The sequence below is a fragment of the Panulirus ornatus genome, chromosome 63 (assembly GCF_036320965.1).
Source record: "Panulirus ornatus isolate Po-2019 chromosome 63, ASM3632096v1, whole genome shotgun sequence".
In the NCBI taxonomy this organism is placed as follows: domain Eukaryota; kingdom Metazoa; phylum Arthropoda; class Malacostraca; order Decapoda; family Palinuridae; genus Panulirus; species Panulirus ornatus.
In genome coordinates this window covers 24,050,456-24,064,659 of record NC_092286.1, presented here as the reverse complement: position 1 = coordinate 24,064,659, position 14,204 = coordinate 24,050,456, and the positions used below count along the sequence as shown (strand labels likewise).

Sequence of the window (14,204 nt, the reverse complement as noted above, 5' to 3'; positions counted from 1 at the left end):
TTGGTCTCCCACTTCTCCTTGTTCCCTCCACCTCAGACACATATATCCTCTTGGTCAATCTTTCCTCACTCATTCTCTCCATGTGACCAAACCATTTCAAAACACCCTCTTCTGCTCTCTCAACCACACTCTTTTTATTTCCACACATCTCTCTTACCTTATTATTACTTACTCGATCAAACCACCTCACACCACACATTGTCCTCAAACATCTCATTTCCAGCACATCCACCCTCCTGTGCACAACTCTATCAATAGCCCATGCCTCGCAACCATACAACATTATTGGAACCACTATTCCTTCAAACGTACCCATTTTTGCTTTCCGAGATAATGTTCTCGACTTCCAAACATTCTTCAAGGCTCCCAGAATTTTCGCCCCCTCCCCCACCCTATGATTCACTTCCGCTTCCATGGTACCATCTGCTGCCAGATCCACTCCCAGATATCTAAAACACTTTACTTCCACCAGTTTTTCTCCATTCAAACTTACCTCCCAATTGACTTGATCCTCAACCCTACTGTACCTGATAACCTTGCTCTTATTCACATTTACTCTCAACTTTCTTCTTTCACACACTTTACCAATCTCAGTCACCAGCTTCTGCAGTTTCTCACATGAATCAGCCACCAGTGCTGTATCATCAACGAACAACAACTGACTCACTTCCCAAGCTCTCTCATCCACAACAGACTGCATACTTGCCCCTCTTTCCAAAACTCTTGCATTCACCTCCCTAACAACCCCATTCATAAACAAATTAAACAACCATGGTAATCTCTGTATTCTGTTTTATGGGCATTTCATAACGTTGAATAGTCTCTAGGACATCCAGAATTGACCCATCTGACCAACTCATTTTGCTTTTCGTTCATTGGACCTTCTTTCCTCTGGTTACATTCCTTCTGAATCACCTCAAATGATTTTTTAATGTGATCACACTCTTTAGATGTATTTTTCAAATCTTTGATTTACTCTCCCACTTAATAATATTTTAGTATCATTGATTTGATTCTTCAGTTTCTTTATTTCCTCTTATGTGTTAAGCAGTGATCTTGTTTCTGTAGACTTGAAAGTGCTTTCCCTAGCCCTGTGGTCTGAGATGATGTATTCTTTATTTCTTCCTCTTCCCTGGATTTAGTCTCAACTGCTTAGTCATGATACTTTTTCCTTTATCTGAATCCATTTCCAATTTGAACTCAAATGAAATTTTTTTGCCTAGCCTGGATTGTGTGTGTTTGATAACTGGCTTGTCCCAGCATGGTCTAATTGGCAGGTTTAAGTTCTCTTGCCTTGGTTCGTACAAGTTTAAAAGTCTTGAATTGTTTTTGTAATTGTCAAAATTCAACGTTTTATCCTACTCGTTCAAGTTAGAATCTACCCACACAGCAATTCTAAAGCCAGCTGGTGGCAAAGCAGATGGCAGAGATTGTTATTATTCACAGTATCTGGTTACATAGGCGTTGTTGATATATACATTTATTTGAAATTTTAGTTTAGTAAACTTGGCAAATTTCTCATCATTCGATATGAAATATTTGGTCTTTTCACTTCCATTGCTATTTAACTCCTCAGTCTGCCACAGTGAGATGTTCCCTATAAACTACTCCTACCCCTTACTTGTATAGAAAGGCCTGCCAAGCTATTGTTAGTCTGAACCTTGGTAAAAAGTCTTGTGCTCTTGATTGGTTGCTTCTGCATGTGTGTGATTAGCTGTTTGTAATTACATATTCTTACTGCTTGGGAAGGGAGTTTTATGCTTTTTAGGGCCCCATCTTTTGAACTTTCTTTGCTTTCATACAATTTTCTAAACTTGTGTGCTGTGTGTCCTCACAATTCTATTATTCAAAGTATCCCATTTTATCTGCTACTCTTTTACTATAAAAGTACTTCTTTTGAACATCTTGTGTAATATGTGGTTTTGCTTAATTTCATATCATGGCCTCTGGTCGCTCTGTCTTAGCATTATTTGGAGAGCTGTTCACTATTGACCTGATCAGCTTGGTTTGAAAATACAAAGGTTGTCCTGATTGTTCCTTCAGTTTTATCAGGTTTGAAAATATAAAGGTTGTCCTGATTGTTCCTTCAGTTTTATCACTGTGTTTGTTCTGTTTCTTTTAAATTTGTAGGAAGATTATATGTCATGAATACCACTATGCACTTCTTTCCTTCAGTAGATATGATAGATAGAAGCAGTTGGTAGGAACATTTAGGCAGGGGCATTAGTTATAGAAACATTAGGTAGAAGTCGTAGGTAGGAACATTAGGTGGGAGCATTAGGTCAGTCAGTAGGAACATTAGGTAGGAGCCTTAGCAAACGCTGCATCAGAGTTGCCCTCTGCCAGTGGCCTGTTAAGGATGAGGCACTAAAGGCTAAGAAGCAGCACTGGAGTTTATTAGTTATGGAGACTATTGCTGTGGCCACTCCCTTGCGGGAGTTCCAGTTGGAAACAGGTGTCCGAGATATAGTTAGATAGTAAAGACTCAGTTTTGATAGCATAACAATTATGCTTTGGTACTTGATTCAAGATATTTATTGCTTAGAAAGAATTATGAAACTGTGGACCTGAAGTGCAACAGCTGGAGAAACTTTACCAGCAATCACACTTTTTTTTTGAGGTATCAACTTGCATACTGATTTTCTTATTTTTGAAACATAACATTGTACAAAGTCTAATTAAACATTCCATTATCCATGGTACTGAATGGAGTTCATATTTAGTACACTAATCTATATTATCATAATGTGGGCGGCAGATATATCCTGGCTTTGCAGTGCTGAGCATGTCTGTGCTAATCATTGTTCCAAAAGTAACAGCCATTCACCTTCACAGGCTAACAACAGCAGTGCATGATGACAGCCTCCTGGAGGTGGTGTGTTGCAGCAGTTATTTTGCTCATCATCATCTGCAGTAGTCTTGGAAAAGGTAAGGTTACTGTAACATTCTTAAGAATTAGTGCGATGAGATTGATACTTTCATTTTATGTGCATCATACTTTACATTGGCCTTTGATTTTTGTGTGCTCAAGTGTCTACATATCAATAATCTCTTGAAATGTGTCACACCTATTTAGTCCAAATGATTCAATGACCAGTGAAAATACAAGGTTTTTCCTGTGATGTCTGAGGATGGCAACTGTGTGGACCTGCCCATCGACATGGTTGTCACTCCATGTGTCACACAAGCTCCTTAGGAACCAGGGAGGGGAAGTTGAGCAGAGTTTAGCAGGGAAGGTTTTAAATACTGCAGTTCTGATGCAGGTTCTTTTGTTGTATGAAATTAGATTCTGTCCATCTTAATGAAAATAAAATGTTCTTTTTCACTATGTTGGGAAAGGTAAATGTAAGAAAAATGTGAAATTGAGTAAAGAAAAAAGTATCCAAATAGTACCAAATGAAGGAATTATTCCATTTTTGATGATCAGGAACAAATTATCATAAACTACAATATCCCAAACTTTTATAGCCACTCTCCCAACTCTGGATATCATTCTCCCAACACTGGATCTCATTTTCACTTCCAACCCCTTACCATATGCATTACCTACAAAATCTTATCCCCAGTTGGTTCATCTAACCACACTATTGTGAATATCTCCTTGCTAACTGTACCTTATACCCCCAGCTGCCTCTCAAATCATTACCACTTGCACATAGGTATCTCTGACTGGACTAACTTTTTTTTCACATACCAGGGAAAGAATAATGCCTTTCTTCCATCTGTGCATTTATATGTGCTAAAGGTATAAAGGAGTGTTGTGAGGATGTAGGCATATATTCCCTCTTCCTCTAAAACTACCTCTTCTTCTAGCCAATGATTTAACCGTTACTGTTCTGAGACCTTCAGGCAGTGAACCTGACATGATTATCCTCTGACTTGCATTCATCTACTGGTGAAATCAGTGGATATGTTATTCATGACGTGAATAATTCTTTTATCTGGAAGAAGTGTGATAACAACTCTCCATCCACTGATATACTTTTCTGGTCTATAGCCCAAAGTATCTTTGATATTTTTTTATGCTGAAGGCTCTAATCATGGACAAAAGTCCACAACAAGGCCAAGCCTTAATTGAAATATAGAGAGAATTATGAAATGAAAAAAGAAAAGACAAGGGAAAGTATTTACAAATTTTTGAGAAAATGAAAACGTTGTCTTTTGAATTGTGCTAGGTCTTAGTTATTTGGAAAGACATGAGAAGATAGAGAGTTCCAGAGCTTTAACGTGGAGGGAAAAAAGCATTGATATGCTGATGGCCACACAATACTCATGATGCAGCAGCTTGCTGGGTATTAGGTTGTTTAGCCAGGTCTTAGTTATTGGAAAAGACATGAGAAGATAGAGAGTTCCAGAGCTTTGACATGGAGGGAAAAAAGAACTGATATGCTGATGGCCGCACAATACTCATGATGCGGCAGCTTGCTGGGTATTGGGTTGTTCAGCTAGTGGTGGCATAGTGGTGGGGGCACACAAGCAGTCAGCTATTGGGAGCAAAAACCAGTGTAATAACTATAGAAGAGGGAAAGTGAACCAACATTGCAATGTAGGGCAAGGGGGTCAAGTTTGGAAGTTAGCATGGGACAGTTTATAAAGTGGATCACTTTCAACTCAACTCTGTCAAATAAAGATGCTGAGCTAGAACCATCCCAGATGTGAGAGCAGTACTCCATACAAGGACAAATTAATCCCTTGTATAAATGGAGCAACTGTTTTTTCCAGACAGGAAATACTATAGCTGTCTCTCCTCATGAAAAAGAAATGTCATATTTTTGGCACTCTTTCTCCTTTAATTCCACTTTGGAATACTGACATTTTTACAAGCCTCAGTCCACCTTCCACTAATCTCAAGCCCCTCCTTTTAATCTCTTTTCATACAGTCCGTAAAGCATTTCTCTTTCTGATATACTTTTCTGGTCTATAGCCCAAAGTATCTTTGATATTTTTTTATGCTGAAGGCTCTAATCATGGACAAAAGTCCACAACAAGGCCAAGCCTTAATTGAAATATAGAGAGAATTTTGAAATGAAAAAAGAAAAGACAAGGGAAAGTATTTACAAATTTTTGAGAAAATGAAAACCTTGTCTTTTGAATTGTGCTGGGTCTTAGTTATTTGGAAAGACATGAGAAGATAGAGAGTTTCAGAGCTTTAACGTGGAGGGAAAAAAGCATTGATATGCTGATGGCCACACAATACTCATGATGCAGCAGCTTGCTGGGTATTAGGTTGTTTAGCCAGGTCTTAGTTATTGGAAAAGACATGAGAAGATAGAGAGTTCCAGAGCTTTGACATGGAGGGAAAAAAGAACTGATATGCTGATGGCCGCACAATACTCATGATGCGGCAGCTTGCTGGGTATTGGGTTGTTCAGCTAGTGGTGGCATAGTGGTGGGGGCACACAAGCAGTCAGCTATTGGGAGCAAAAACCAGTGTAATAACTATAGAAGAGGGAAAGTGAACCAACATTGCAATGTAGGGCAAGGGGGTCAAGTTTGGAAGTTAGCATGGGACAGTTTATAAAGTGGATCACTTTCAACTCAACTCTGTCAAATAAAGATGCTGAGCTAGAACCATCCCAGATGTGAGAGCAGTACTCCATACAAGGACAAATTAATCCCATGTATAAATGGAGCAACTGTTTTTTCCAGACAGGAAATACTATAGCTGTCTCTCCTCATGAAAAAGAAATGTCGTATTTTTGGCACTCTTTCTCCTTTAATTCCACTTTGGAATACTGACATTTTTACAAGCCTCAGTCCACCTTCCACTAATCTCAAGCCCCTCCTTTTAATCTCTTTTCATACAGTCCGTAAAGCATTTCTCTTTCTGAATACAAGCATGATGAATAAACTAAATGACATCCCTCCTCACATTTTGGAGGAGTGTAGTCCTAAGATTGTACCCTGGTTTTCCCATTTTTTCAGCTTCTTAAGGCTAAAAACCTTTTCATTCATCCCAGAATCATGTATTAGGACAGCATGTTGGACAGGAGGATGATAATTATAATCCTTTCAACCATCATTATGTTGCTCAGACCTGTACTATCTCCAAATCCTTTGAGTCTTCTCATTTCTCACTGCTAGAATCACCATGAATCTGACAAACTTCATTCTGATCATTAGTATAGTTAAGATACAAGGAGAGGATATGGACCATAAAAGAAATGGATGAGTGAATTGAGAAAACTGGCTTGGGCTGAGCATTTTTCAGATTAAAGATGCCAAACAAATGATATGTGATTGGATGTGTGTGTATGTAGCTTTAAATGGAGACTTTGGCCTCACATGACAGTCAACTTAGTGTGTAAAGTGAAGAAAACAGAAGTGCTTATATTGCTGTGGACTTTAGTTTCACTGTATCAGAGGAGACATGGGTTAAAGATGTGTATTTGAACTGAGAGGTTGAAAGCACTGAAGTCCATGTAAACTGAAAGAGGATAAACTGTCAGGTTCTACAAATGGTTTTTATATTTAGATGACAGTACACTGGGAGTAGTCTTTGGGGGCCTATTACCCTCATGGACCTGGCTAAGCCCAGGCTGCTGAATTAGGTCATTGGTCAGCCAAGAATTTTGGATTTATATTACCTTTCTTGTTATTCTTTTGTTACAGAATTACAGCCTAGAAATCAACATAGCCTTGACCGTCCTGCACACAGTTACCATGGAAACCCCAGACCTGGAAGAAGAAGATATACAGGCCGTGCAGATAATGGGGATGATAGGCACTCATTAACACGGGAAGAGAGGAAAAGAATGAGGGAGGAGCGAAGGATATCAAGGCTTGAGAGAAGGTGTGTACTGTAATTACATATTTATACTGGAAAGGAAGAGCATTCTTCACTCATGAGGCCCCATATCCTAAACTTTCTCTGCCATCAAGAAACTTCTTATACCTTTGTATATTCCAACATCCATCAATACCTTTGTATATTCCAACATCCATCACCCTTACACTAGATCAGTACTTTTATAAATCCTACTTAACTATCCTTTTGCCCAGCTTCTATTCATGATGAGTTCTAGTCACTCTGGTACTGCATCTCTTTAGGAACTACTAACTTTCAGTATTGTCTCCCATTTCCTCCTGGTGGACAGCTTTGTAGCCTCAACCACACATTGTAGCTCATTCTTCTTAATTCAGATACCATCTTATTGCTATTCTCTTTACCACCTTAGTTAGATCTTTGTGCTTTTGTATGGTGACCAGATTAAAAGGCGTAATCCATTTTTGGTTTAATATATGTAAGGAATAGTTTACCAAACATATCTTTATTCATGTACTTGAATGTGATTCTTATACATGCCAGCAGACAGTTTGCCTTGTTTACAGCTCTGGCAACAAATTTTTGTTATTCATTTCCCACTTGTTAATAATCACACCAAGGTGTTCTTTCATTCAGCCTCATCCTCTTTACATTATGCTTGCCTGGATTGGATCTGATCCTTCATTTATCTGGCCAACTTTGGAGTTTGTCCAGGGCTTCCTGTAAATTGAGGCAATCACTTCTCCTTATTTGTCTCATGATTTCACCATTACCTGCAAATATGCAAATATGCAGGAAAGCATGCATCAAAGATAGCAGTGAGTCTAAGTCCAAGATCAAGCTCTGCAGCAAGCCACTTGTGATCCCAGCTCACTTGAGGATATGCTTCCTACCTATATCCTGTGCTCCCTTCCAATGAGGTAATACTTATCCACTGAAGGAGTCTGCCACTAGCTCTGGCTTCTTTATCAATCTCCATTGAGGTACAATGTCACAGCACGTTTTAGCATTTCAAGGAAACACAGGCTACCCATCCCTGTCTGATATAGACGATTAGTTATGTGTGACTTCCTTTCCCAGAAACTATTACCTCTCAGTTAGGTGACTTTTCTGCAACTTGTTATATATCTGGTTTCTGGTTAACTTTTCCATTGTTTTACAAACCATGTAGTTTAGTGTTATTTCGAGATCACCTTTCTAAGATAAAGGCAAAACATTTGCCCTCCTCCATATCATCATGTAGTGACCTATTGAACACTGTGCAGTGTTTAAGTGGCTTAACAAGTGCTTCTGTACATTCCTTCAAGCATGTATCGGGAGTCTTCTTCAGAACCATGGGTCTTATGTCAGTCAAGTTGTTTTATAGCTTGTTGATTGTATAAGAATGCATGTAACATTGTATATGAGAGAGGCATGTAAAGACAGGGATAAGTGGCCAACCCCTTGATGGGAGTTCCTGGAGGGAATGGACATCAGAGATCTAGATAGATAGATAGATAATATAATTTTCTCTCAGCCTTCAAAGACTTCTTTCCATTTCCACTGCAGTAATGCTGGTGCAATATTGTCTCCTAAAGATTTGTCATTTAAGTCTTCACACATTACCTCATCCTCCTCAAGAATTCTTCCTTCCACATCCCCTACCATAATAAGCTGATCCTTAACTGAAAATCTGCCCAAGATGAACATAGGGGAAAGTTTTAGATTATTGTTACTTTGTCTACAATGCTCTTTTCAAAATTTCTGTGTCCCACCTTCTTTACCTTGCAGTACTCATTCCATGCTCTCCAGCATCTGTCAAATGATGACTAGTTGCATTGTCCTTTATATCCTATGTACTATACCCCTGAGCTCTTTTGCTTTATGATGTTTCATAATTAAGCATATCTCCGTTGTGATTATTCTCCTTGTTTGCTACTTGGCCTCTTCATTTTAGAGTTCACAGAGCTGTCTATGGCATTGGTCTATGCTGTCATTATAGAACTCCCTCTACTGGTCAGTACTCTTGAAGAATTTGATCAGTTCCTTGAAGGTTTACTTGATTGTATTTCCTCTTGTATGTTTAGGTTAGGAAAAGAAAATGAGAAATGAGATTTAGAGGGACAAAGATATTTCTTTTCCATACAGAAATATCTCTTATTATCAGAATAGTATGAGACTATTTCCAAGTTTTCTCTACCCACATAAGAAATGACCTGCAGTTTTTTTATTTTCTATTTTAGTCTGCTATTATTTGTAGATTGCAGAATTTACGTACTTCAATTTTACATGCACAAACATGCAAGCCCAACATTTTAGAACTAGAGCTTTACAGATATTGTTAGAAATAATTCAACTAAATGTACATTAGCATATTTATGCCTTTAGGTGGGTACTGTGGAGGGAAGACTGCCTCTGATAGTCCAGGTTGCTTAAATCCTTTAATGTAAATGTGGCCTTCAGCAATAGATACACTATAAAGAATATCTTAATCAAAAACTCACCAGAAAATTCTGTGGGCTGTAGAAGGTCAGATTTACTCTTTTTTTCATCTAGAATGCAAAGCTTATTCTCTTTTGTTGCTATATGACCAAAGGTGCAGGGATGTATTAGTGGTAGTATGTTATTTAAGGGTCTTAGGCATCATTTATTCTTCCAGAAAAAATCTTGCTCCTACTTGATGTTTATGAAGTACATAAAAGTCATCAATTATGACAGCACGTATCTACCTACCCCTAGTATATTCATACAGAGCAGTGTCAGACAGACTTGACAGGGACACTCAAAAGACTGGGAACTCAGAGCAGATAATCCAGAAACAGGTATGAAAAGAGTGTGAGTTTAACAAGATAGATAAATAGCTAAAGGTATGAGGATACAGAATGAGAAGATTCCTAGGTAAGAAGGGAAACAGAACAGAAAGTACCTACCTACCTATCTTTCACAAAATTTTGTCATATAGCAGGACTAGCATGAAGTGCTCAGATCATACAGTATAGCCTTGTTTGAAAATACAGTTATTCTCATCTGCCATACACATTTCCTAGTTGTCAAACATTGGTTTTCCTGAAACGATTTTTAACCATCTATGTGATGTTTGGTGTGTTATCTGTGCCCCAGACACCTAACCCTCTGTTTATAATAAAAGCATTTAAACTGAAATTTACAACCCTGAGAATTATGAGATTTCCTAATCCTTATGTTGTGATTATTTATGAGCCTAGTATATTTGGTTCATATCAATGAGGACTTTAATAATCTAGGTGATAGCCTGTTTGATGATAAACAGTGAACCTGATAAAGACTTTGGTATTAGAAAAAGACTTGTTAGTATATGTGAAGATGAATCTAATCAAGGAGAAAGTGAGCTACGTACACCAGGATCCAGGAGTGCTGCCATCAGCACCCAGCAATCATCTAAACCCCTGATCATCACATGGGATTTGATCTTGGATCAGCCATTCACTCCAGATCTGTTTGGTCCTGACACCAGTAGTGGAATTCAAACTACTAGTGGGGTCTAACATGGTATTAGTAACCGGACATTTTCAAAGTATTCCTGTATTATATACCTAGGGAATTGATGACTCAGCAAAATAACAAATAATACAGATATAGGAAATGTAAGTGATTTATCCTTATGAAAACTACACAAGGAGGAATATAAGATGGTTAGTGAATTGTATTGTATGCATGTTGATGGCAGAGACCAAAAAAGATGATGTAAAGGAATTCTAATAGCAATAGACTATAGGGACCTTTTGTGGTGATGGATGAGATAAAAAATTTGGAGATTGATATACAGGTGACTTTTTACATAACCAAGGTGCAAATAATGTCAGTCGTAGATGAAGTGAAGTATAATCAAGTCTGTTCTTAAGCATATCAGTGATGCTGTTTTCAGTACAGTAGCTTCTTGGATCAAATGAATAAAGCTTTTGATAATTTTGAATACCTGGATCAAATTATTGTGTAACTCTCAGAATCTTCAGCTAGATGACTCTTCCACCCACTCAGGGTGCAGTTGTGGTGTACTTCACCGTAGCACCAAACATGTTTAAATCTTTTTCATTAAAATACTCTCTAATTGAGATAGAGAGCCTTAAGTTGATCTTGAATTTTTAATAAATATATATTTATGAAAATGTAAATACTATATTGCTACATGAAATCATGTAATGAAGAAAAATATTTTTTAATGTGTGCATGCAAAGATTTACAGTTTCTAAATAACCACTCACTTATATTTTCTCTAAATTTTCTAAAATGTGAAAACAGATAATGTGGAAACAATTGTGCATGAACTGAGACAAAGCTGGACCGATGTGTCAGACAGTGAGAGGCCTAGCCACCAACATTATAAATAACACTTATGGAAGCTAGTAGTATGCATTAAAACCAACATTTAACATAAATACAAACTTCATATGTGTATCTGCATATGAAGATCCCAAGAGGGTAGATTAACTGGTATGCACTTTGTGTCCAAAAACCATGAGAGTTGACTTTCTATTTACCAAGCTAACAAAGGATTACTCATCAACAGAAACACTCATTCACATCAGTATCTGCTAAAGTGATGTCAAGTAAAGGTGTTTTTCTTGATACTGAGAATGATTCATTTTTCAGACAGTTTTGATACTGAGAATGATTCATTTTTCAGACAGTTTTCTTCCAGCCATGAGTAATACATTGAATGCAGTAACATCCATTTTCACCTGTTTGAAGAGCAGATACAGGAGAAATCCTAGATTTGATTCAAGGGTGTGTAGGACTCAAGCAGTACTTACCTGCCAAAAAACACAGTTTGGAAAAAAAAATGAGTTAATGTGATTGTAAGACATATTCTTTTATGGATGATAGTCGTAACTGGTAGTGATACAAATGTGCAGCCTAATTATCTACTTGATGTATTTGGTGCTGTGGTTAAAAACCTGCTGGCTAGACATCTTGGTAATGGCCACATTTTGTATGAGGTAGCTAGTACAGAAGCTTGCAATTATTCCATTAACTTCATAAAACATCTGACCAGAAAATCTTTCTTGAGAGAGAGAACAAGGTGAGGAGAATGTCAGCCTTTCAAGCAAGAATTATCCCACAACACTAACTACACTGTTGTGGTTAATGACACTAAATTCTACTTTTTACAGGATCTTGTCTATGCCTCGCCCCCTTCAGTAATCATCTCCCACATGCTTTACTGGCAGTACAGTGACAGGACTTCAGTATCTCTTCCCTTCTTTTCTTTTGCTGTATATCCTTGGAACCTCTGTGGAAGGGAACAAAGGACATAGATATGAGGCAAATTCTCAATGAGCTTATATTATGAGGGGAATGCCATAGGGCTGACTAGACTCATAATTAAACATGTTTGTGGATGGTGCCAAGATGGTGAGAGAGATATGGAAACTGGACCAGCTTCAAAGTTGGTCTGATGAATGGATGATGAGATTCAAACCAAATGAGTTCAAGATGAGGATGAAACAGCAAAAAAGTACCTTTGTATGAGAAGTACTTAGTGGGAAATAAGCTACAGGAATTGATGCATGAAAGAGATGTAGGGAACGATATACACTTTTTAAGGCACCCTCTCTGGACGTTAATTATTCATCAAAATGGTTGATATCATATCAACAGTTCTTTAAATGAAATATGTCAGAGAAATACTATTGTAACCAGCTTATTGTCAAATCCAGCATTGCCTTAATCTGATAGTTCTTTTTTTACTATTATGATGTCTGACACTGAAACTTTGTCAACAGGCAAGAAAAGAGGCAGCAGAGGTCGAACTGTCGGAAATCAGCACATGAAATTAGACGTGAAGAACCGGCTGAGGGGATAGATTTAGCATGGTTAAGTGCTAATCTTTCCTCCCTATGGACAGAGTTTCGAGCTTTTACAAAACAGCATGGTTTTCAGGTTAGACCAAACTTGTTGGAATTAGAGCATAGACTTTCTCCCAGTTTCATGAATGAATATTTTTGATTCTTAAATTTACACACTTGCCCACACATACACCCTCATTTATAGCTTCTTCACTGTCTTCCCAAACTTTCACTGAACTTACTATCTACTTCAGTTATACTTTTATAAAGATTAATCCATTCACCAACTCTTCATTAGGCAATATTTTCTGCATCATCAACCAAAGGCACCAGTACAACTGTATTTTGAAATAAAAGTACTTTATTTTTGTCAAACATTTCATCAGAGATAGGGGCCCCCTGGCATTCTGTAGATGGTATGGAAGGTAAACACTGCAGAAACTATAGTCTTGATATCTTCAGTTTGATATATTTATTCACTACCGTAATTTGATTGTACAGTGCATGCCATGACCTCAACCACTGCTCTCCTGTACAACTTACCAGATACACTCAATGTACATACCTTTGTTATTAGAACCTTCTCTTTTGTCCCCCTTGCCTTTACACTCAGGCATCTCACCATGAACCATACATTAAGAATTGTCACTAACCTATCAAAAATACAGTCACTTCCTTTCTTGAGAAATTCCACTGCACTTCAGTCCACTCCAGATGCCATGCCACATTTCATAATGCACAAGGTTTTAACCGCCTTCTCTCTTTTCACAAAACCACATGTCACGACTCTCTCACTGTGCTTTCTTTCCCTACCTAAACCCCATTTATCTACCACCCTATCATCGAACACATTCAACATTCCCTCTAAATGCTCGCTCATCTTCTCTTCCTGATCTGTAACCACTTGCCTATATTCTCCTATTTGTTCTTTTGTTCATGTCTCACATTTAACCTTCTTCCAAAAATTTTCTTATTCTCTCTGAATTTTGTCAATACTCTTTAACTTACTTCATTTGCCCCTTGATCAGCCCCTGCTCCTTCCTCTTTACCCTGTGCCACTTTCTGTTGTGCATCTCCACATAACTTACATTTCCTCTCTTCTGGAAATACCAATACAATTTTCTCTTCTCATTCATTAACAACTTTTCTTTCTCATCCCACCACTGTGTACTTTTTCTCCCCTGCCCGGATCTTTCTTTCCATGTTCCGAATAATTCTCTTAGACATGTAAGCTCTGCTTTCCTGAATACTTATCATTCCTTCCCACTCCCCATGTTTCATTGCTCTCACCTATTGCTATTTTTCACCCAGCTATTCTGATATCTCCTCATTCAAGCCTCTTAGAGAGAGGGGTAGGTCTGCAGTCTGTTAGAGGTGGGGAACCTAAGAGGTAAGGCAGTTACTGTTTGCTGAGGTTACAGCTCTGATGGCAGATTTGAGTGAGAAACTGCAGAAGTGGTTTTCAAGTCTTGGGAGGTGTGTGATACAAGGAAGATGCAAGTTAATGTGTGTGAAATTAAGGGTATTCAGTTTAGCAAGGTAGGGAGACTGGTTAGCTGGTGTATGAATTTAAATGGAGAGAACCTTTGTTTCATTTTGGAGGTGTTTAATGTTGGCAGGTAGCTAGGCATCTT

General features: G+C 38.0%; 1 protein-coding gene across 3 annotated transcripts in view; it reads left to right on the top strand.

The window, feature by feature from the left end:
* The window catches only part of LOC139746015 (integrin beta-2-like protein), a 47,387-nt gene that overhangs the window by 25,152 nt on the left and 8,031 nt on the right, over positions 1 to 14,204 (top strand). For 2 of the 3 annotated variants that reach the window (XM_071656813.1, XM_071656815.1), the window contains 3 exons: positions 2,836 to 2,928; positions 6,613 to 6,793; positions 12,508 to 12,664. In XM_071656813.1, the coding sequence (XP_071512914.1) occupies positions 2,853 to 2,928; positions 6,613 to 6,793; positions 12,508 to 12,664 (414 nt within the window). In that variant the 5' untranslated portion in view covers positions 2,836 to 2,852. Of the gene's footprint in view, positions 1 to 2,549; positions 2,621 to 2,835; positions 2,929 to 6,612; positions 6,794 to 12,507; positions 12,665 to 14,204 lie in introns of all 3 variants that reach the window. The other variant, XM_071656814.1, reaches the window with a different exon arrangement.